Here is a 22,814-nt window from a genome sequence, read left to right as displayed (position 1 = left end):
CATCCTTGGACAGCTCTTTGGTCTTTCCCATGTTGGAGAGTTTGGAGTCTGCTTGATTGATTGATTCTGTGGACAGGTGTCTTTTATACAGGTGACTAGTTAAGACAGGTGTCCTTAATGAGGGTGACTAATTGAGTAGAAGTGTCTAACCACTCTGTGGGAGCCAGAACTCTTAATGGTTGGTAGGGGTTCAAATACTTATTTCACTCAATGAAATGCAAATCAGTTGCTATCTTTTATTTAAAGTTTTTTTTTCGATTTTCCTTTTGATGTGCTATCTGCCACTGTTACAATAAACCTACCATTGAAATGATACTGTTCTGAGACTTTTCATTTCTTTGTCATTGGACAAACTTACAAAATCAGTGAGGGGTCAAATAATTATTTCCCCCACTGTATACTGCCTGGACAACCCCTTTAACAGCATTTAGAAAACATTTAAAAAAATGCTTGATAGCAGCCCCATGGGCCATAGACACAATGGTCAGGAGGGGACCTCATTCACTTCTATAGGAGAGTTTTCTAGGCATGCTCTGTGACCTGTGCAGAGGTCATTGTACAAGGAAAGAATATATAAGCTTTGACAATAACATATTGTTAATGGTGAATTATGTCTTATCTATACACAGGTGATATCATTATAGGCAGGATTAGAATGACAGATAAGCAGGTAACTGCAGTAAAGTGATCTGTACAGACCAAAAAGTGATGCCTATTATTAAACTTAGTGGCCAGTGTGAAAACTGCAGGATTTTATGTTTTTTGTTTAAATATTCTTTAAAAATTGGGTAAAAAAAAAAGTGATTTAAACAATAGGCCATTTACTGATGACACATTCCCTTTAACCTCCTCAGGACCGCCGTACGCAGGATTGCGTCTTTGCGGCGGTCCTGTTGTTCTGGGTGGACGCGCCGGTGCGTCCTCTCGCGAGACGCGAGATTTCGTGCATTGCCGGCCCGCGCATGCGCATCGCGGGCCGGCAAAAGTTAAAGAAGTATTTCGTCACCAGCCTGCCAGCCACGATCATTGGCTGGCAGGCTGGCGATTTTCAAAAAATCAAATCAGAAGCCAGATAACAGATCATATTAGTAAATATGATCTGTTATATGGCTTCTCTGCTCCTCTGCTGGTCCTTTTCGTCGGTTGGATCCAGCAGAGGAGCAGAGATCACTGTGAGTACCCACCAACACTACACCTTAGCCCCAGATCACCCTCCATCACCCCCATCATCCTAATTAACCCCTTAATCGCCCCCTGTCAATCACTTAGTGAAAGACAAAAAGTGATCAGTGTAAACTGTCACTTTTTTTTTTTTCACTAGTATTGGCTGTTAGGTTTTAGGATTAGTTTAGGCCCCTTGGTTAGGTAGTTTAGCGTCGGTTAGCGCCCAGCCCACCGCACCGCAGTCACTTATTCGCTGATTAGCGTATCGCTAATCAGCATTTGTACTTTTATAGTATCTGTAAGTGATCAAAACTGATCACGGTCAGATCTATAATAGTATTAGTGTCACTTTAGTTTGCCCTCCACCCAAAACGCAGTGTTTGCCCGATCAGGCCTGATCGGTCGCCCACACGTGCGTTCACCCACGCCCGCCCCACCGCAGTGACAAAAAAAAATTAGTTTTTTGATCACTGCACATTCACTTTACACGCACTGCGGCGATAAAAAAATCAGTTTTGATATTTTTTATCAACCGCAGCGGCCTCCGGTACTTCGCTAGCCTCCCCTTTGTAAGACAGGCTTGCTTTTTTTCTTGGGTAGTCTCAGGGAATACCCCTAAATTTAGTAGTCCAAATGTCAAACAGGGGGTATTCTTCTGAAGAGGCCTACAGGATTCTGACCCAGTCGGATGAGGAATGGGAACCCTCATCTGACGAATCTAGCGGGTCAGAATATGAACCTGTGGAAAGCAGTGGCTCTCTGACCCAAAGTTCGGACGAGGAGGTGGAGGTCCCTGGCAGCACCAGGCGTACCCGGCCCCGTGTCGCTAGACCACAGGTTGTGCAGGATCCGTTTCAAGAGCAGCAGAGTGGGGCTGTCGCTGCCGGATCACGTGGTGAGGCATACACCAGCAGCGCAGCCCTTCCTGGACCTAGTACCAGCACTGCCGTACAACATGGTGACGTGGCGAGCACCAGAAGGGCAGTTGAAGCTGGTACGGTGGCACGTGCATTAGTTACCCCGTCGCAGCCACCGCGCAGACAGGCCCGTAGAGCCCCTAGAATCCCTGAGGTGCTGGCAAACCCTGATTGGCAGTCACCAACTTCAGCCGCACCTGTAGTTCCCCCTTTCACCGCCCAGTCTGGAGTTCGGGTTGAGACGGCTCAAATCGGTTCGGCCCTGGGATTTTTTGAGCTGTTCTTGACTGCGGAGCTCTTGGACTTAGTCGTGGCAGAGACAAACCGGTATGCCACACAATTTATATCCGCCAACCCGGGAAGCTCTTATGCCTAGTCTTTCCGGTGGAAACCAGTCCAAGTTTCCGAACTTAAAATTTTTCTGGGCCTTCTCCTCAACATGGGTCTAACTAAAAAGCATGAATTGCGGTCATATTGGTCCACGAACCCAATTCATCACATGCCCATGTTCTCTGCTGCTATGTCCAGGACACGATTTGAGACCATCCTGCGTTTCCTGCATTTTAGCGACAACACCACCTCCCGTCCCAGAGGCCACCCAGCTTTTGACCGGCTCCAAAAAATTCAGCCCCTCATAGACCATTTCAACCAGAAATTTGCAGATTTGTATACCCCCGAGCAAAACATCTGCGTAGACGAGTCCCTAATACATTTTACCGGGCACCTTGGCTTCAAACAATACATCCCAAGCAAGCGTGCCCGGTATGGGGTCAAATTGTATAAGCTCTGTGAAAGGGCCACAGGCTATACCCACAAATTTCGGATCTATGAGGGAAAAGATCAGACCCTGGAGCCTGTCGGTTGCCCTGACTACCTGGGGAGCAGTGGGAAGACAGTCTGGGACTTGGTGTCACCCTTATTCGGCAAGGGGTACCATCTTTATGTGGACAATTTTTACACAAGTGTTGCCCTCTTTAGGCATTTGTTTCTAGAACGGATTTGCGCCTGTGGCACCGCGCGAACTAGTCGCGTGGGCTTCCCCCAACGGCTTGTAACCACCCGTCTTGCAAGGGGGGAGAGGGCTGCCTTGTGTAACGAAGAACTGCTCGCGGTGAAATGGAGAGACAAGCGTGACGTTTACATGCTCTCCTCCATTCACGCAGACACGACAATCCAAATTGAAAGGGCAACCCGTGTCATTGAAAAGCCCCTCTCAGTCCACGACTATAATGCGCTCATGGGAGGGGTGGACTTCAATGACCAGATGTTGGCTCCCTATTTAGTTTCCCGCAGAACCAGACGCTGGTATAAGAAGGTGTCTGTATATTTAATTCAATTGGCTGCCTATAATAGTTTTGTTCTCTACAGTAAGGCTGGGAGAACAGGATCCTTCCTCAAATTCCAGGAAGAGATCATCGAGAACCTCCTTTATCCAGGAGGTTCCGTGGCCCCATCCACCAGTGTAGTTAGCCGTCTACACGAGCGACATTTCCCCAGTGTCGTTGCTGGTACCTCAACCCAACCGCCACCCCGAAAAAAATGTTGTGTCTGTAGCAGGAGTGGAATAAGGCGTGACACCCGCTATTTCTGTCCTGACTGTCCTGACCACCCTGCCCTATGCTATGGAGAGTGTTTCCGGAAGTACCACACACAGGTACACCTAGCATAGGGATCACATCTCACCAGGACAGGCACACAGGGCTATTAGGGCCCATTCACTCACAGCTGCTGCAAACCTCTCCTTTCACCTGGGATAAAGTGCATAACGCACTTCGCCACATCTTTGGGCGATTTGTGCTTTGCACATTGTCCCATGGGGAAGAAGAGGTTTGTTCTATAAAGGTAAAAAAAAAAAAAAAAAAAAAAACCAGTAAGCAAAAAGGTTAATGTTCAGTTCAAAAAGTTAAAGTTTAGATGTTCTCTTCCAAAGTTAATCAAATTATTGTGTTGCGGCCTGGTTTTTTCTTTTTTTTTTTTTTTTTTTTACCTTCCAGGTGGACCAACCGATCGACTAGCTGCAGCACTGATGTGCATTCGGACAGAAGCATTGTGCTGCTGTAGGATTACACGCAAGTCGGTGTATGCGGCGCTGCAAGACGAGATTTCTCCTCTGCAGTAAAAGATACGTTTGCCGAGGCATATGAGCTGAGGAGGTGGCTGTGTTCATATACTTTGGCAAACACTTTGTATATATAAAAAAAAAAATCCCAGCAATGATTTATTCATCCACATCGATTGATGTGAATGGAGAAATCTGGTTTGCCAGGGCATACGAGCTAAGTGGGTATGGATGTTGGGCGGAGCTCCTATGTCCCGGCAGACGCCTTTCCCCTCCTTTTTCTTTTTTTGGCAGAGATTTTTTCATCCACATTGATCGATGCGAATGAAGAAATCTGTGCCATTCATTTTTTTTCTTTCAGCCCAGAGGCTGAATGGAAAAAAAAAATCGCATTACCCGTATGCTCAATATAAGGAGAATAGCAGAAACTCCTAATGCTGGGCATACATGTAATGATTGCGGAGACCCTCAAATGCCAGGGCAGTACAAACACCCCACAAATAACACCATTTTGGAAAGAAGACACCCCAAGGTATTCGCTGAGGGGCATATTGAGTCCATGAAAGATTGAAATTTTTGTCCCAAGTTAGCGGAAAGGGAGACTTTGTGAGAAAAAAAATCAAAAAAATCAATTTCCGCTAACTTGTGCCAGAATTTTTTTTTTTCTATGAACTCGCCATGCCTCTCATTGAATACCTTGGGGTGTCTTCTTTCCAAAATGGGGTCACATGTGGGGTATTTATACTGCCCTGGCATTTTAGGGGCCCCAAAGCGTGAGAAGAAGTCTGGTATCCAAATGTCTAAAAATGCCCTCCTAAAAGGAATTTGGGCCCCTTTGCCCACCTAGGCTGCAAAAAAGTGTCACACATGTGGTATCTCCGTATTCAGGAGAAGTTGGGGAATGTGTTTTGGGGTGTCATTTTACATATACCCATGCTGGGTGAGAGAAATATCTTGGTCAAATGCCAACTTTGTATAAAAAAAATGGGAAAAGTTGTCTTTTGCCAAGATATATCTCTCACCCAGCATGGGTATATGTAAAATGACACCCCAGAACACATTCCCCAACTTCTCCTGAATACGGAAATACCAGATGTGTGACACTTTTTTGCAGCCTAGGTGGGCAAAGGGGCCCACATTCCAAAGAGCACCTTTTGGATTTCACCAGTCATTTTTTACAGAATTTGATTTCAAACTCCTTACCACACATTTGGGCCCCTAGAATGCCAGGGCAGTAGAACTACCCCACAAGTGACCCCATTTTGGAAAGAAGACACCCCAAGGTATTCGCTGATGGGCATAGTGAGTTCATGGAAGTTTTTATTTTTTGTCACAAGTTAGTGGAATATGAGACTTTGTAAGAAAAAAAAATAAAAAATCATCATTTTCCACTAACTTGTGACAAAAAATAAAAAGTTCTATGAACTCACTATGCCCATGAGTGAGTACCTTAGGGTGTCTACTTTCCGAAATGGGGTCATTTGTGGGGTGTTTGTACTGTCTGGGCATTGTAGAACCTCAGGAAACATGACAGGTGCTCAGAAAGTCAGAGCTGCTTCAAAAAGCGGAAATTCACATTTTTGTACCATAGTTTGTAAACGCTATAACTTTTACCCAAACCATTTTTTTTTTACCCAAACATTTTTTTTTTATCAAAGACATGTAGAACAATAAATTTAGCGAAAAATTTATATATGGATGTCGTTTTTTTTGCAAAATTTTACAACTGAAAGTGAAAAATGTCATTTTTTTGCAACAAAAATCGTTAAATTTCGATTAATAACAAAAAAAGTAAAAATGTCAGCAGCAATGAAATACCACCAAATTAAAGCTCTATTAGTGAGAAGAAAAGGAGGTAAAATTCATTTGGGTGGTAAGTTGCATGACCGAGCAATAAACGGTGAAAGTAGGGTAGGTCAGAAGTGTAAAAAGTGGCCTGGTCTTTCAGGGTGTTTAAGCACTGGGGGCTGAGGTGGTTAAAGTTTTATTTTATTTTATTTTATTACTTTATAGCATCCAATTGTGTTTTTTTATTTTTATTTTTATTTTTTACATATTTCCAATAGTAGTCTTCACTTCTGTGTGCTTTCCCTGCATTTTGTTTTCTTGTAGACCTCTACAATTGTAAAATGCTACTGTAGAACCAATGAACAAATTTTGCATAAATTATTTTTTTTTGCCCAGGACTTATCTGTTGATGCTCTGTTCTCAGGATAGGCCATCAGTATCTGATCAGCAGGTGTCTGACACCTGATCAGCTGTCACTTTGTAGCTCCAGCACAACTCCATGTACTATGTAGTTTGGGCACTGGATGCAGTGCTGCAGTTACCAGCTCTGCCCACTACACAATCGGGGTCCTGAGGATATGCACTGAGTGTGTATGTTCTTCCCATCTTTGTGTAGATTTCCTTCCTTCAAGTTTCCTTCTACACATTTTCTTAGGTTAAAGGGGTTGTCCGCAGTTGTTTGCAGTTTCAAGTAAAGGCTTATTCTGATTTTGATGAGGATAGGTCATCAATATCCGACTAGCGGGGACCCGACTCCCAGCACCACCGCTGATCAGCTGTTTGAAGAAAGCACAGCTCTCGTACGAGTGCTGCCTTCTCTTCACTGTTTACCTGCTCACCATTGCAACGGCAGCAGTGAGCACATATAATTACAACTGCTCTGTCCCATGAATAGGATGAAGCCGTCCCATTGAAGTGAATGTGGACGCCATAGTTGTAATTATATGTGCTCGCCACTTCAGTTGCATTGGTGAGCAGGTAAACGGTGAAAAGAAGGCAGCACTCGTACGAGAGCTGTGCTTTCTTCAAACAGCAGTCGGGTCCCCCGCCGATCTAATATTGATGACCTATCCTGAGGATAGGTCATCACTGTTAAAAAGTGGAGAACCCCTTAATTGGCTTCCTGTAGAATTGTCTTTAGTGATGGGGAAACTAGATTTAGTGAGATCAGGGGCTAATGTGAGGAATGACAATCTCTGTACAACACAGGTACATATATAAGCAGTGGAAATTTAACTGCCGATATTTAATACTTAAGTTTGCATAGCTCTAATTCTTTGACGTGTTACGTGTAGAACATATTAGTTCTTTTTTTTTTTCTAGAGAAGCTCTTTCCAAGAAAACCAAAGCAAAAAGGAAGCCTAGAAAGCGATCCGACAGCTCTGGAGGATACAACCTTTCTGACCTCATTCAGAGCCCACCATCATCTGGTATGTAATGCATTCATCTTGTGTTTCAATGCTCTTATCTTAAAGGGTTATTCTGGTTATAACAAGTACACACGATAGGGGATAGCTATCAGATTGGTGGGGGTCCTACCACTGGGACCCCCACCGATCACGAGAACCGGGGCCCGTAGCGAGTACAGCGCTCAGCTATCTCCAGCACTCCCATACAAATTAATGGAGCAGTGAAGTCCATTTCAGGGGGGGGCGCCACAGAGTATGGGGCCCCCGTTCTCCTGATTGCGGGTCCTAGCGCTAGAACCCCCACCATAAATCTGATACTCATCTCCTATCTTCATTATAACAGGAATACCCTTTAAGTTACTGATTCATATTGAAATTACTACTAGTGCCTTATGCACACGGCAGATTGCAAATGGTTAGAAGGATTTTGATGGAGAGATTTTTGCCTAACTTTTTTTTTTCAATTATTTCTCATTATTATTCTATTTGGGCTTAAGTATTTGCAACCTTTAATTTGTAGGATTTTTCAAATCTGAAAAAAACAATTCTGTTGAGTCACTCCAGGACTTGTTAGCATCCGACTCAGAAGGAAGCTTCGTTGGTGCGAGCAGCCCAAGAGATTTACAGTCACCTGACTTCACTGCCACCTTCAGTCCACCAAAAAATGAGGTTTGTTACTGACAAAAACACAAAGGTCTTCTTCCATTTCCTTGTCTCTCTTTGCCACATATCTACAGAAGAGATATGGCTTTATACATGCCACTGTATCACCACTCTGCTGGGGCTGTATACTTGGAGACAAGGATGTGATCGCATCCTCCGTCCCTGCATGCTGGGGCTTTGTGTATGTCTTGTACTTGCACTGAAATTCAGCAATTCACATGGTTATGTATGTATAGATTATACTATTTATTAGAGTGCCATCAACATGGACCAGAAATCCTGATAATTCAGCATGCAACAGACTCGATCCCATGCCAAATTAGTGTGGTGGTCTGCTCTAGTAGGTCCTTATCCTCTGTGGAGGGCAGTGGTAACTGTTTAGGTTCAAGCTTGGACTTCATTCAGTAACCTCAGAACTCGACATAAGCATGTGGAGGCTCCATTCAGCTCTAGGTATCAGGATGTCGACCCATCCTGTGTTTGAGGCTTGGAATTGCTTTGAAGGAGCTCCAGCAGAATATTGGACATATTGATATAATTATATGAAACAATTGGCAGAATTGGTATCAAACACATTACCTTGTACTGTAGCCTCAATAAATGTGGTTACAGCTTTGATCATTTGGTCCTTTCTTGATTGATTCATTGTTCTCCCATGTGACATATAAAATGTCTCATCGATGAAGACCCATGCAGGATTCCAGTTCAGTCTTCTATAGTGTCCAATTGATTGTCCACTGGACCTTTCTTGCTGGAAATAGCACATATGTTCATCTATTAATAATCACCAATATGCCATGGGTTAATACACCTAATTAATGTTTAGTAGCAGGTCCTCTTACCTGCTTGCTGGTGATGTGGTCCCGGAAAATAGCCACCGATGGAGAATCGTGTGACCAGTCCCATCCCTCAGCAGCCTTCATTCTCTCACACTGAGGACTGACTGTGCACGAGCTAGTTCCCCTGTCCATCACCATTGCAAGAGAAATATGGCTGCAGATGGATAGGACTGGTCACAAGGCCATTTTAGGATTGCAGCTCCAGCACACTTGCTACTAAACATGAATTGGACGTATTAAACCATTGGCGCCGATGGTTTAATAATGCCTATTACTAGCTGCATGTAAAGTGCTATTCCCAGAACATGTGCAGCTAGTAATATGTAGTGGGCAAGGATAAGAGATTTTTATACTGTATGTAAACTTCAGGTTTGATAACAAATCTTTTTACAGTGTCAGGAAAAGAATTGTTCAACATGTTCTTTTTCTGCAATAGGAAAAAAGTCTGATTTTTGATGCAAGCTCTATCGCCTCACCTCCAGCAGTGACCAGATCTACCAGTATAAAGATGCCACAACACGTGGCTTCGTCTCCCAAAGCCATTCCCAGCACAAGGGCTTCTCCTGCTACTTCTCCAAACTGGGTTGCTGTAGCATTCAGGTAAGGACGTACTTTTAATATAGTAACTTGCAGGATAACAGGCCGAACTGGATGGACAAATGTCATTTTTCGGCCTTATATACTATGTAACTATAGTGTTGGCATTAGCAAAGTGTGTAATAGTTTTTTCATATGTAGATTCCCTGTAGAGAAGGCATGTGGAATAAGTCTCATCTACTCTTAAAGCTATATTATGTGACTCATAGTTAGGGATGAGCGAACCTGTGTTTTTAAGTTTGGCGTACAAGGTTCGGCTTATCTAAGAATTCCGTTATGGATTCCTCTACCACGGACCATAAGTTATGAACCTTGTACGCCGAGCTTTAAAACATAAGTTCGCTCATCACTACTCATAGTGCTTGTCAGAGGTTCCAGTCTTTTTTCTGTAAACTGAAGTTTTTCTGTCGCCCTATTCTTATGCAGCCCTGTTAGTCCTCCTGCTATGGACCTAAGAACCATTATGGAAATCGAAGAAAATATACAAAAATGTGGAGCTACACCAAAACTTGTGACTGGGTAAGTTACCATTATTGTTCTGAATCCTATTGAGTGTTTATCAATCCTCTTACAGTAGCTCAGAGCAGCTCTGCCATAAGACAGGGGCATAATACCCTAGGGCACCTTGAAGAGGCTAAGCTAGTGGGTGCTGAGCTCTCACTGTGTGCCTCCAAGAACCAGAATTTGAGGGGGCTGTACACTGTGAAAGACATGTGGGAAGAGTACTAAGGGCTACACCAAAAGATTGTCTGACAGATTTTCTAACCAAATCATTGGTCAGATGGCCAACTACAAAGATCTTTTGTTATACACACCAACTATTGGTCCAATTGGACAGAAATTGTCTTTGACGTCTTTGTTCATTCAGTGGATAGAGAGGAGAAAGCTGCTGCCAGACATCTCTTGTGGCAGCTTATCTCCTGGGAGAACAAAAGGGTGAAAATATCTCAGGAGAGAGTCGGAATGGAGATCCCAACAAACATTAGATTGTCAGCTCAACTCTCAGTTCCTGGCAGGTTCAGACCGACAATACATTAATGTGTGTGAGGGCCTTAAAGGGGTTATCTTATCTCAGACAATGGGGGCATATCGCTAGGATATGCCCCCATTGTCTTATAGGTACGGGTCCCACCACTGGGACCCACACCTATATCGAGAACAGAGCCCTGAAAGTGGTGGATGGCGCACTGCACATGCGCAGTCGCCCTCCGTTAATTTTCTATGGGGCCGCCGAATATAGCCTATTGCTGGCTCAGCTAAGTCCGTCAGGCCTGTAGAAGATAATGGGAGCGCTCCGATTCACTTTTATGGGGAGAACGACTTTGTGGGGCTCCGTTCCCGACAAGTGATATGCCCCCATTGTCTGAGATGAGACAACCCCTTTAAGCTGCTGACACTCTCCTTGTTCCCAGCACAGCTTGAAGACTCCTCACAATGCTCCTTCCAGATATCCTTTTACTCTGGGTAAACAAATCTTGGGTTTATTCAGACTCCTTTTTTTTTTTTTCTTTTTTTTTTTTTTTTTTTTTTTCTGGCAAAAACTGTGACATGATTGCAACTTGTGAATAAACCCTTATATAGATGTTTGTTAACCACCTCCGGACCGCCTAACGCAGGATCGCGTTCCGGAGGTGGCAGCCCTGCGCACAGTCACGCATATATGCGTCATCTCGCGAGACGCGAGATTTCCTGTGAACGCGCGCACACAGGCGCGCGCGCTCACAGGAACGGAAGGTAAGAGAGTTGATCTCCAGCCTGCCAGCGGCGATCGTTCGCTGGCAGGCTGGAGATGTGTTTTTTTTAACCCCTAACAGGTATATTAGACGCTGTTTTGATAACAGCGTCTAATATACCTGCTACCTGGTCCTCTGGTGGTCCCCTTTGTTTGGATCGACCACCAGAGGACACAGGTAGCTCAGTAAAGTCCCACCAAGCACCACTACACTACACTACACCCCCCCCCCCGTCACTTATTAACCCCTTATTAGCCCCTGATCACCCCATATAGACTCCCTGATCACCCCCCTGTCATTGATTACCCCCCTGTCATTGATCAACCCCCTGTAAAGCTCCATAAGACGTCCGCATGATTTTTACGTATCCACTGATAGATGGATCGGATCCGCAAAACGCATCCGGACGTCTGAATGAAGCCTTACAGGGGCGTGATCAATGACTGTGGTTATCACCCCATATAGACTCCCTGATCACCCCCCTGTCATTGATTACCCCCCCTGTAAAGCTCCATTCAGATGTCCGCATGATTTTTACGGATGCACTGATAGATGGATCGGATCCGCAAAACGCATCCGGACGTCTGAATGAAACCTTACAGGGGCATGATCAATGACTGTGGTTATCACCCCATATAGACTCCCTGATCACCCCCCTGTCATTGATTACACCCCTGTCATTGATCAACCCCCTGTAAAGCTCCATTCAGATGTCCGCATAATTTTTACGGATCCACTGATAGATGGATCGGATCCGCAAAACACATACAGGCGTCTCCCTGGAGCCTTCCAGGGGGAGTGATCAATGACTGTGGTGATCACCCCATATAGACTCCCTGATCACCCCCCTGTCATTGATCACCCTCTGTAAGGCTCCATTCAGACATTTTTTTGGCCCAAGTTAGCGGAATTATTTTTTTTTTTCTTACAAAGTCTCATATTCCACTAACTTGTGTCAAAAAATAAAATCTCACATGAACTCACCATACCCCTCACGGAATCCAAATGCGTAAATTTTTTTAGACATTTATATTCCAGACTTCTTCTCACGCTTTAGGGCCCCTAGAATGCCAGGGCAGTATAAATACCCCACATGTGACCCCATTTCGGAAAGAAGACACCCCCAGGTATTCCGTGAGGGGCATATTGAGTCCATGAAAGATTGAAATTTTTGTCCCAAGTTAGCGGAACGGGAGACTTTGTGAGAAAAAAATTAAAAATATCAATTTCCGCTAACTTGTGCCAAAAAAAAAAAATTTCTATGAACTCACCATGCCCCTCATTGAATACCTTGGGGTGTCTTCTTTCCAAAATGGGGTCACATGTGGGGTATTTATACTGCCCTGGCATTCTAGGGGCCCCAAAGCGTGAGAAGAAGTCTGGTATCCAAATGTCTAAAAATGCCCTCCTAAAAGGACTTTGGGCACCTTTGCGCATCTAGGCTGCAAAAAAGTGTCACACATCTGGTATCGCCGTACTCAGGAGAAGTTGGGGAATGTGTTTTGGGGTGTCATTTTACATATACCCATGCTGGGTGAGAGAAATATCTTGGTCAAATGCCAACTTTGTATAAAAAAATGGGAAAAGTTGTCTTTTGCCAAGATATTTCTCTCACCCAGCATGGGTATCTGTAAAATGACACCCCAAAACACATTCCCCAACTTCTCCTGAATACGGCGATACCACATGTGTGACACTTTTTTGCAGCCTAGGTGGGCAAAGGGGCCCATATTCCAAAGAGCACCTTTAGGATTTCACAGGTCATTTACCTACTTACCAAACATTAGGGCCCCTGGAAAATGCCAGGGCAGTATAACTACCCCACAAGTGACCCCATTTTGGAAAGAAGACACCCCAAGGTATTCCGTGAGGGGCATGGCGAGTTCCTAGAAATTTTTATTTTTTGTCACAAGTTAGTGGAAAATGCTGATTATTTTTTATTTATTTTTTTCATACAAAGTCTCATATTCCACTAACTTGTGACAAAAAATAAAAACTTCCATGAACTCACTATGCCCATCAGCGAATACCTTGGGGTCTTTTCTTTCCAAAATGGGGTCACTTGTGGGGTAGTTATACTGCCCTGGCATTCTAGGGGCCCAAATGTGTGGTAAGGAGTTTGAAATCAAATTCTGTAAAAAATGACCAGTGAAATCCGAAAGGTGCTCTTTGGAATATGGGCCCCTTTGCCCACCTAGGCTGCAAAAAAGTGTCACACATCTGGTATCTCCGTACTCAGGAGAAGTTGGGGAATGTGTTTTGGGGTGTCATTTTACATATACCCATGCTGGGTGAGAGAAATATCTTGGCAAAAGACAACTTTTCCCATTTTTTTATACAAAGTTGGCATTTGACCAAGATATTTATCTCACCCAGCATGGGTATATGTAAAAAGACACCCCAAAACACATTCCTCAACTTCTCCTGAATACAGAGATACCAGATGTGTGACACTTTTTTGCAGCCTAGGTGGGCAAAGGGGCCCATATTCCAAAGAGCACCTTTCGGATTTTACAGGTCATTTTTTACAGAATTTGATTTCAAACTCCTTACCACACATTTGGGCCCCTAGAATGCCAGGGCAGTATAACTACCCCACAAGTGACCCCATTTTGGAAAGAAGAGACCCCAAGGTATTCGCTGATGGGCATAGTTAGTTCATGGAAGTTTTTATTTTTTGTCACAAGTTAGTGGAATATGAGACTTTGTATGAAAAAAAAAAAAAAAAAATCATCATTTTCCACTAACTTGTGACAAAAAATAAAAAATTCTAGGAACTTGCCATGCCCCTCACGGAATACCTTGGGGTGTCTTCTTTCCAAAATGGGGTCACTTGTGGGGTAGTTATACTGCCCTGGCATTCTAGGGGCCCAAATGTGTGGTAAGGAGTTTGAAATCAAAATCTGTAAAAAATGACCTGTGAAATCCGAAAGGTGCTCTTTGGAATATGGGCCCCTTTGCCCACCTAGGCTGCAAAAAAGTGTCACACATCTGGTATCTCCGTACTCAGGAGAAGTTGGGGAATGTGTTTTGGGGTGTCATTTTACATATACCCATGCTGGGTGAGAGAAATATCTTGGCAAAAGACAACTTTTCCCATTTTTTTATACAAAGTTGGCATTTGACCAAGATATTTATCTCACCCAGCATCGGTATATGTAAAATGACACCCCAAAACACATTCCTCAACTTCTCCTGAGTACGGCGATACCAGATGTGTGACACTTTTTTGCAGCCTAGGTGGGCAAAGGGGCCCATATTCCAAAGAGCACCTTTCGGATTTCACTCGTCATTTTTTACAGAATTTGATTTCAAACTCCTTACCCCACATTTGGGCCCCTAGAATGCCAGGGCAGTATAACTACCCCACAAGTGACCCCATTTTGGAAAGAAGAGACCCCAAGGTATTTCGTGATGGGCATAGTGAGTTCATAGAAGTTTTTATTTTTTGTCACAAGTTAGTGGAATATGAGACTTTGTAAGAAAAAAATAAAATAAAAAAATCATCATTTTCCGCTAACTTGTGACAAAAAATAAAAAGTTCTATGCACTCACTATGCCCATCAGCGAATACCTTAGGGTGTGTACTTTCCGAAATGGGGTCATTTGTGGGGTGTTTGTACTGTCTGGCCATTGTAGAACCTCAGGAAACATGACAGGTGCTCAGAAAGTCAGAGCTGCTTCAAAAAGCGGAAATTCACATTTTTGTACCATAGTTGTAAACGCTATAACTTTTACCCAAAGCATTTTTTTTTTACCCAAACATTTTTTTTTTATCAAAGACATGTAGAACAATAAATTTAGAGCAAAATTTATATATGGATGTAGTTTTTTTTGCAAAATTTTACAACTGAAAGTGAAAAATGTCATTTTTTTGCAAAAAAATCGTTAAATTTCAATTAATAACAAAAAAAGTAAAAATGTCAGCAGCAATGAAATACCACCAAATGAAAGCTCTATTAGTGAGAAGAAAAGGAGGTAAAATTCATTTGGGTGGTAAGTTGCATGACCGAGCAATAAACGGTGAAAGTAGTGTAGGTCAGAAGTGTAAAAAGTGGCCTGGTCTTTCAGGGTGTTTAAGCACTGGGGGCTGAGGTGGTTAAAGAGGACCTTTCACCCATTATGACAATGTGAACTAAGTATACAGACATGGAGAGCGGCGCCCGGGGATCTCATTGCACTTACTATTATCCCTGGGCGCCGCTCTGTTCTCTCGCTATGCCCTCTGGTATCTTCGTTCACAAAGTTATGGTAGGCGGAGTATGCCCTTTTCTGCTGTAGCGCTGGCCAATCGCATTGCAGAGCTCACAGCCTGGGAGAAAAGAACCTCCCAGGCTGTGAGCTCTGCGCTGCGATTGGCCAGCGCTAGAGCAGAACAAGGGCAGACTCCGCCTACCATAACTTAGTGACTGAAATCTCCGCCTACCATAACTTAGTGACCGAAGATACCGGAGGACATAACGGGAGAACAGAGCGGCGCCCAGGGATAATAGTAAGTGCAGTGAGATCCCCGGGCGCCGCTCTCCATGTCTGTATACTTAGTTCACATTGTCATAATGGGTGAAAGGTCCTCTTTAAAGAAGACCTTTCATGGTTGTTTATTAATTGAGATAAATACCTTTACTTGCTGCCACCCTGCCTGATTTTTTAAAATATCGCTCCTGCTCCGCTCTGTGTTCCCCCCTAGTTTTCACGCTCAGTATGCTAATACTGAGCATCGGTACAGGAAGGAGGAGACGCCAGGGTTTCTAAATGGGCGTCTCCTTCTCTCTGGCTGTGCCGTGATCCAATCACAGCCAGGGAGAAGGTGAGCTTTTTTTTTTCTCCCTGGCTGTGACGCTCTCCCCTGTGATTGGATCGCATGGTCGCAGTACCCCGCAAGGAAAGGTATTTATCGCAATTAATAAAAAAACATGAAAGGTCCTCTTTAATGACAGAGCTGCTTTATTTCAAAGTACGTTATCTAACTACCTTTCATTGCAGTTGGAGAAAAATCTATGTGGTGCTAGCCATCAGAACCCAACATCTAATATATAAAGCTGAGTGTATGTATGTGTGTGTGTGTGTGTGTGTATGTCCGCTAAAGGAATCCGCACTGTCACATTTACAATAAATTGGCGCACAGGTACATCAGGTGTCCGGGAAGGTTTTAGACCAGATCTCAGCTCTCTAGTATGTACTGTTCCTGAGATATTCCCCAAAAATGCATTAGCCAATAGAAGCTTGGTCACATGACCCGTATCAGCCAATAGAAGCTTGCAGGTCCTCTAGCCTCCACATACACAGTTTTACTCCAGGTTTCCATAACAACCCAGACATTTTTCTTCACTGCTGTAGGTCAGCTTTAAAGGAAATCTGTTTTCAGGATAATCGCAACTAAAGTAAAGCCTTGGCCTAATAGCACTTAGTACCTTATTTCAAGATGTGCCTTTGTTCCAGCAATAGATGTTTTTATCCTCTGAAAATCCAGTTTATTTGGTATGCAAATGAGCCAGTAAGGTGCCCAGAGGGGCATCACTCTTGCAAGAAGGAGCCCAGAAACCCCCCTGCCACAATGTGTCCACTCTCAAAAGTCGAACTTAGAACCCCGCCCCCAGGTCCCACTAAGTCACGCACAGTGCTGCTGTCTGAGAGTGAGCTATTCAAAAGGACATCCTTGTGTCCGTCCAGGCCCTGCGCCAGACGGAGGACAGGAGTCAGAAAACCGGACTGTCCGGCCTAAAACTGGACCGCTGGCCACCCTAGGGGCAGTCTGCTGTGGAGGTCACAGTTAAAGGGATGGTCCGCTATGGAGGTCAGTGTTAAGGGGGAGATTGCTGTAAAGGCCACTGTTAAGGGAATGGGCCCCTGTAGAGGTCACTGTCAAGGGGGTGGTGTGCTGTGAAACTCACTGTTAAAGGGGAAGGCTGCTGTAAAGGTCAAAGTTAAGGGGTTGGGCTACTGGTGCTACTGTGGATGTCCAATTTTAAGGGACGGGGCACTGTGGGGGGTCAGTGTTAACAGGTGGGGGGCTGTGGAGGTCACTGTTTTGGGGGCGGGGTGCTGTAGATGTCACTGTTATAGTGGATAGTGTTGATATCTTTTAACGACACACACAAAAATTTAATGAAATAGACTAAATATACCAGAGCGAAGCCAGGTCCTTCTGCTAGTAAAGGATATATTTATGTCATTGTGTTTGAAAATGAAGTATTTCTGCGATGAAGTTGTCATGGTGGCTTTTTGTTTGTCAGTGATTGTTGGTGTACAGCGTGGGTAGTTTTGAGCTGTATAATGTATAGTATCTGTGGAAAAATGTAATAATGTGTTGATTGTTTTACAGAACGCAAAAGTCTGCTGCTCATGGGATAAAGCTCTCTCAGAAGCAGAGGAAAATGATGGCCTTATCTAAAGAGAGTAATAACAATGCCGAAAGTGCTACTAATATCAAGAGCCCACCAAAAACATGGTAAGGAAGCCCCCATAAGATGCGCCTGTAGAATAGGCAGTTGTTTTCCATTTGTTCTGTCAGTTTAGTCAGAGAATTGCTAGTTGCTTGGTTTGTACACACGCATCAGTGTTCCTACATACAGTATGTATATGTGTTTGCCACTATATAAGCCAGTTAGCATTTAGATCAGGGGTGCACAACCCACGGGCCGCATACAGCCCCCAAAGCCAGGGTTTGCTGCCCCATCCTGCTGGTCCGAAACACAGCTGATCCTGCGATCAGCTGTGTTTCTGCCCGGAGCGCCGCACAAATGCAGGATTACAGCTCCTGCTCCCGCAATATAGCAGGAGCAAGACGGTCCCCGGCTGTCAGAGACAGCGAGGGAGATGAGGAGAAGGCAGAAGAGGCTTATCAGCACATCTGCCTTCTCCTCAGATAGGTAAGGCTACTTTCACACTCGCGTTTGGTGCGGATCCGTCATGGATCTGCACAGACGGAGCCGTTCAGATAATACAACCGTCTGCATCCGTTCAGAAAGGATCCGTTTGTATTATCTGTAACATAGCCAAGACAGATCCGTCTTGAACACCATTGAAAGTCAATGGAGGACGGATCCGTTTTCTATTGTGCCAGATTGTGTCCTAGAAAATGGATCCTTCCCCATTGACTTACATTGTGTGCCAGGACAGATCTGTTTGGCTCAGTTTCGTCAGACTGACACCAAAACGCTGCAAGCAGCGTTTTGGTGTCCGTCTCCAAAGCAGAATGGAGACGGAACGGAGGCAAACTGATGCATTCTGAGCGGATCCTTTTCCATTCAGAAAGCATTAGGGCAAAACTGATCCGTTTTGGACCGCTTGTGAGGAGCTCACAAACGGAAAGCCAAAACGCCATTGTGAAAGTAGCCTAAGCGGCTCGTTGAGCAGTTTAGACCCGTCTATCACGTGATCGCCGAGTGTCCGGGACAGCGGAGTGCAGAGCCTGATCAGCCCCCCCCTCAGCAGGCTGGTTTTCCCTGTAACTGGGGCTCCTTTGGATAAAAATCTGCAGAATTTATCATGGTAGTTCGACAAATAAAAAAGTTACAAGTGTTTGAACAACGTGCGCTATATCACAAAAGTGGCCATTAAGGCCTTTTCAGGCCTGGTCATTAAAGGCTTAACCAATAAGTGTTCCCCACTGGTAAGGCCCCATACATACAACCGTGTTGTGTTTTGCGGTCTGCAAAACACGGATACCAGTCACATGGAGTGCTGTCTGCAGCTTTTGCGGCCCCATTGAAGTGAATGGGTCCGCATCCGACCTGCAAAAAAATACGGATCAGATGCGGACCAAAACATTGGCCGTGTGCTTGTGACCTCAGGGAAAGTGATTACTGGTTATTGCAGGGCACCTACAGTATATCTGGGGGTGCAGGAGACAGTAAGAACCAGTGAGCGCCGTCCTCTGCTGAGAAGGAATGCGCTTATTTGTGAATAGGAGGCAGGAAAGAAATGTCGCCACTTAAAGGGGTTTCCCAGTAAAAATGATTTTAACAAGTTCCTGCAGTATGGTCCCTGACATAGAAGAATCCTACTTTCTCGCCCAATTTCCTTGGGGGACACAGAAGACCTTGGGTATAGCTCAGCTCCCTAGGAGGCGTGACACTAAGTGAAAACTGTTAAGCCCCTCCTCCACAGCTATACCCTCAGCCTGGAGAGAGAGACTGACAGTTTTTTGCTTAGTGTCCAAGGAGGCAAGACACTCCCTGCTCTGCAGGGCTGTTTTCTCCTTGTTTAAATTTTGATTTTTACTTTTTCTTTTCTTTTTGTTCCAGACCATCAGGGACAACAGAGACGCACTAGACCTCTCTGCTTCTCCCGGGGTTGAGCTGCGCCAGTGACGGTCACCCGCACTGCTGCCTCCCCCACAGAAGGCAAGGTGGATCAGGGCAGCCTAGCTCCCCTACATCCCGCCAGCGCAAGGGTCGCCCGCACGCCAAGTCCCTCTTCCAGCGTCCTGCCACTACGGTGCCAGTAGCTGAAGGGGCGACCCTGCTGGAACGGACCGAGGGTGAAGACGGCTATGGTGAGAGAGTGGCTTCTCCAGCCCTACGTCCCCCACCCCCCCACCCTGGTCTCCTGCGTGCCTGACCCCCATACTGGGCCTCTGGACCCTTCTGTCACTGCTGGACCTAGGCTGGCCCCTGGGGTGCCGCAGGGCGACAATCTACTCCCTGCTACCTCTCCTCCCTTCCTGGCCTTCATAGAACATTGCAGCTCCCACGCTAGCTGCAGAATGCTGCGAAAAGGTTCAGCCACATCACCTATCGGCGTCCCTCCTGGGAACGCTGCACTCGCATCCGCACGGGCACCCGGTCTCAGGGTCCCCCCATCCCCTTACCGATGCGCTGCTCTGGGCCGGGGGCCCGTTCCTGACAGCAGTGGCGTAAATTTTACAGTCTTCCCGGCCTGCTGGGCCGCACCTCCGGCACTCCTTCCCGGCCCAGCCCCCAGGGGATCGCGGCGCCGCCTCCTCCCCAGGTCGGATCCCTGTTAACCCTTCGGGTACCGGCGGCTCCCGATGGGCCTGTATGGCTGCCCCCCCCCTCTGTTTTCCCCCCCCTTTCTGCCTCAGAGAGGCTGTGTTTTTTAAAAATAAAATAGATAACTAACGGATTTCTTGTGAGCTGCGCAGGACGCTGCAGCCTTATCCCAGTAGTGCTGCCTGTATGCATGCTCCTTCCATAGGCGGCATGGTGTCGCACTCCCCGGCTGGTGCATGTTTCCCTTCTAGGTGGTTCTTGCCCTCTCCGGGATACAGCGCTGGCCAAGTGCATGCGGCCCCTTTTTTTCTGTAGGTAGAATTCGTCGCCCTCCAGCTATGGTGCCTGCCATGTGCATGACAACCCCTTCCTAGGCGGGATACTGCACTCTCTCTGGCTGCGGGCTTGCCTGGTGCATGACCCCCTTCTTAGGCGGAATACTGCACTCTCACCGGATACGATGCTGGCCATGTGCACGAGAACGCTGCACTCTCACTAGATTCGCTGCCGGTAATGTGCACAACCCCCTTCCTTAGGCGGAACGCTGCACTCACTGGATTCACTGCCGGTCTTGTGCATGTCCTCCTTCCATAGGTGGAATCTGCACTCTCACCAGATACGGTGCTGGTCTGGTGCACGACCCCCTCCCATAGGGGAATGCTGCACTTTCACTGGATCCGCTGCCGGCCATGTGCGTGATCCCCTTCCATAGGCGGAACGCTGCACTCACTGGATTTGATACCGGCTATGTGCATGACCCCCTTCCATAGGCGGAACGCTGCACTCACTGGATTTGATACCGGCCATGTGCATGACCCCCTTCCATAGGCGGAATACTGCACTTCATTGAATATGGTGCTGGGCATGTGCACGACCTCCTTCCATAAGGAAAAGCTGCACTCACACTGGATTCGTTGCCGGCCATAAGGCATGACTCCTTTCCGTAGGCAAAATTCTGCACTCACTGGATTTGCTGCCGGCCATGTGCATGACCCCCTTCCATAGGCGGTATGCTGCATTCTCATTGGATTCGCTGCCGGCCTTAGGCATGCCTTCTTCCCTCAGGCGCCATGCATACACTCTCACTGACTGGGGTCGTTCTCTCGCCGGTAAGTTGCTGGCCATGTGCATGACCCCCTTCCATGGTGGGGTGCTTGCAACTCACTGGATCCGCTGCCGGCCATATACATGTTCCCCCTTCCGTGGGCGGTGTACTGCACTCTCACTGGATTCGCTGCCGGCCATGGGCATGTCTCCTTTCCTCAGGCAACATACACACACTCTCACTGACTGTGTTTGTTCTCTCGCCAGTACGCTGCTGGCCAGGTGCATGACCCCCATCCATGGCGGGGTGCTCGCATTCTCCCTGGTTGCAATGCTGGCCATGGGCATGACTCCCCCTTCTGGGCAGCATACTGCACTCTCACCAGATACGTTGCTGGCCTCTAACATGGGTGGAGTGCTTGCACTCCCATTGGATACGGTGCTGGCCTTGTGCGTGACCACCCCTCATTCCATGGGCGGAATTTTGTACGCTCACAGGACTCACGACTGTCCTTGTATATGCTCTGCTGGACTTGTACATGTCCCCATTCATTGGCGGAGTAGTTGTACTCTCACGAAATTCAGTGTTTGGTGGATTATTGCACACTCACTTAATGCTAGGATAACCCTGTGCATGTCCCCATTTCACTAGGTGGACCTCCTGCGTCCTGCTGGATGCTGTGTGGCCATGTGCATGGCCCTCTTCTGGGCGGAATATGGTATGTCCTACTTCTCTGAAGTAGGTACTGGTCTTGGGCATCACCCCCTTGTGGGGCGGGCTTTGCACGCTTGCTGTCTGCAATGTTTGCCAAGTACATTTCCCCCTCTTCTGGGCGGACTGCTTGCGTTCCATCGCATGCCATTCTAGTCTTGTGCATATCCCCCTTTCCGGTTGCACTTTGCACTTCCGTAGATTCTGTGGGACTCTGTGGCTGGCCCTCTTCGCTGAGTGACTATTTTGCAGTGAGCGGACGCTCTTGTGCGCTCTGTGCGTTGTTGAGCCGTGTATGCCTTCTCCTTCCGTAGGTGGGTTGGCTTTCTCACTGCTTACGGGGCTGCTCGTACGTATGCCTCCATTCTTCCTGCGACATACCGTTTTTCTCTTGGGATACGATGATTGCCGCAAGCCTGGCACTCTTCTCTGAAGAGATCTTTCTGTTCACCTGACCTGGACGGGCTCTATTTGCTCTCTACTGCAGCGAGCTGGGTGGTATCCATTCTCTGTTCGGAATGTATATTGCGTTTCCGTTGTGACGGTATCCACCATGTTCGTTGGACCTTCCGCCTGGGGAGTGTTCGTGGTTCCTAGATGCGTACCCATTAGTTCCCCCGCGGCATTGCTTCCCTGCGCAGCAGTCACATGGTCGAGAGTGCTGTCTCCAGCGCCCCTCGAAGTCTACGTTGGCTCTGGCGGGATTATGGTTCCCTCGCCTATTGCCATTCCTCCTCTTCGGATGCATTTTGGTATGAGTCCTTCCTGTTGGCACCCTCTGTGCTTCAGTTTGTTCTGCTACCACGTTCGAGCCGCTCTTCTCGAGCAGGTCACCCAACTTCTCTTGGGTGCTCCATTACCCAGGTCCCAGGGACCTCCACTTTCGGTTCATTAGGGCATTCGCCTTCTGCGAATTGGTGAGTCGGACGTCTCGG

The 22,814-nt window shown here is 46.4% G+C and overlaps 1 protein-coding gene across 1 annotated transcript in view; it reads left to right on the top strand.

The window, feature by feature from the left end:
* IBTK (inhibitor of Bruton tyrosine kinase) overlaps positions 1-22,814 on the top strand; it is a 134,052-nt gene that overhangs the window by 78,153 nt on the left and 33,085 nt on the right. Inside the window, exons 21-25 of the mRNA XM_040428692.1 lie at positions 7,252-7,358; positions 7,858-8,006; positions 9,276-9,439; positions 9,863-9,955; positions 17,492-17,617. Of these exons, the coding sequence (XP_040284626.1) occupies positions 7,252-7,358; positions 7,858-8,006; positions 9,276-9,439; positions 9,863-9,955; positions 17,492-17,617 (639 nt within the window). The remainder of the gene's footprint in view (positions 1-7,251; positions 7,359-7,857; positions 8,007-9,275; positions 9,440-9,862; positions 9,956-17,491; positions 17,618-22,814) is intronic.

The sequence above is a fragment of the Bufo bufo genome, chromosome 4 (assembly GCF_905171765.1).
Source record: "Bufo bufo chromosome 4, aBufBuf1.1, whole genome shotgun sequence".
NCBI lineage: Eukaryota > Metazoa > Chordata > Amphibia > Anura > Bufonidae > Bufo > Bufo bufo.
This window is presented reverse-complemented; position numbering and strand designations above follow the sequence as displayed.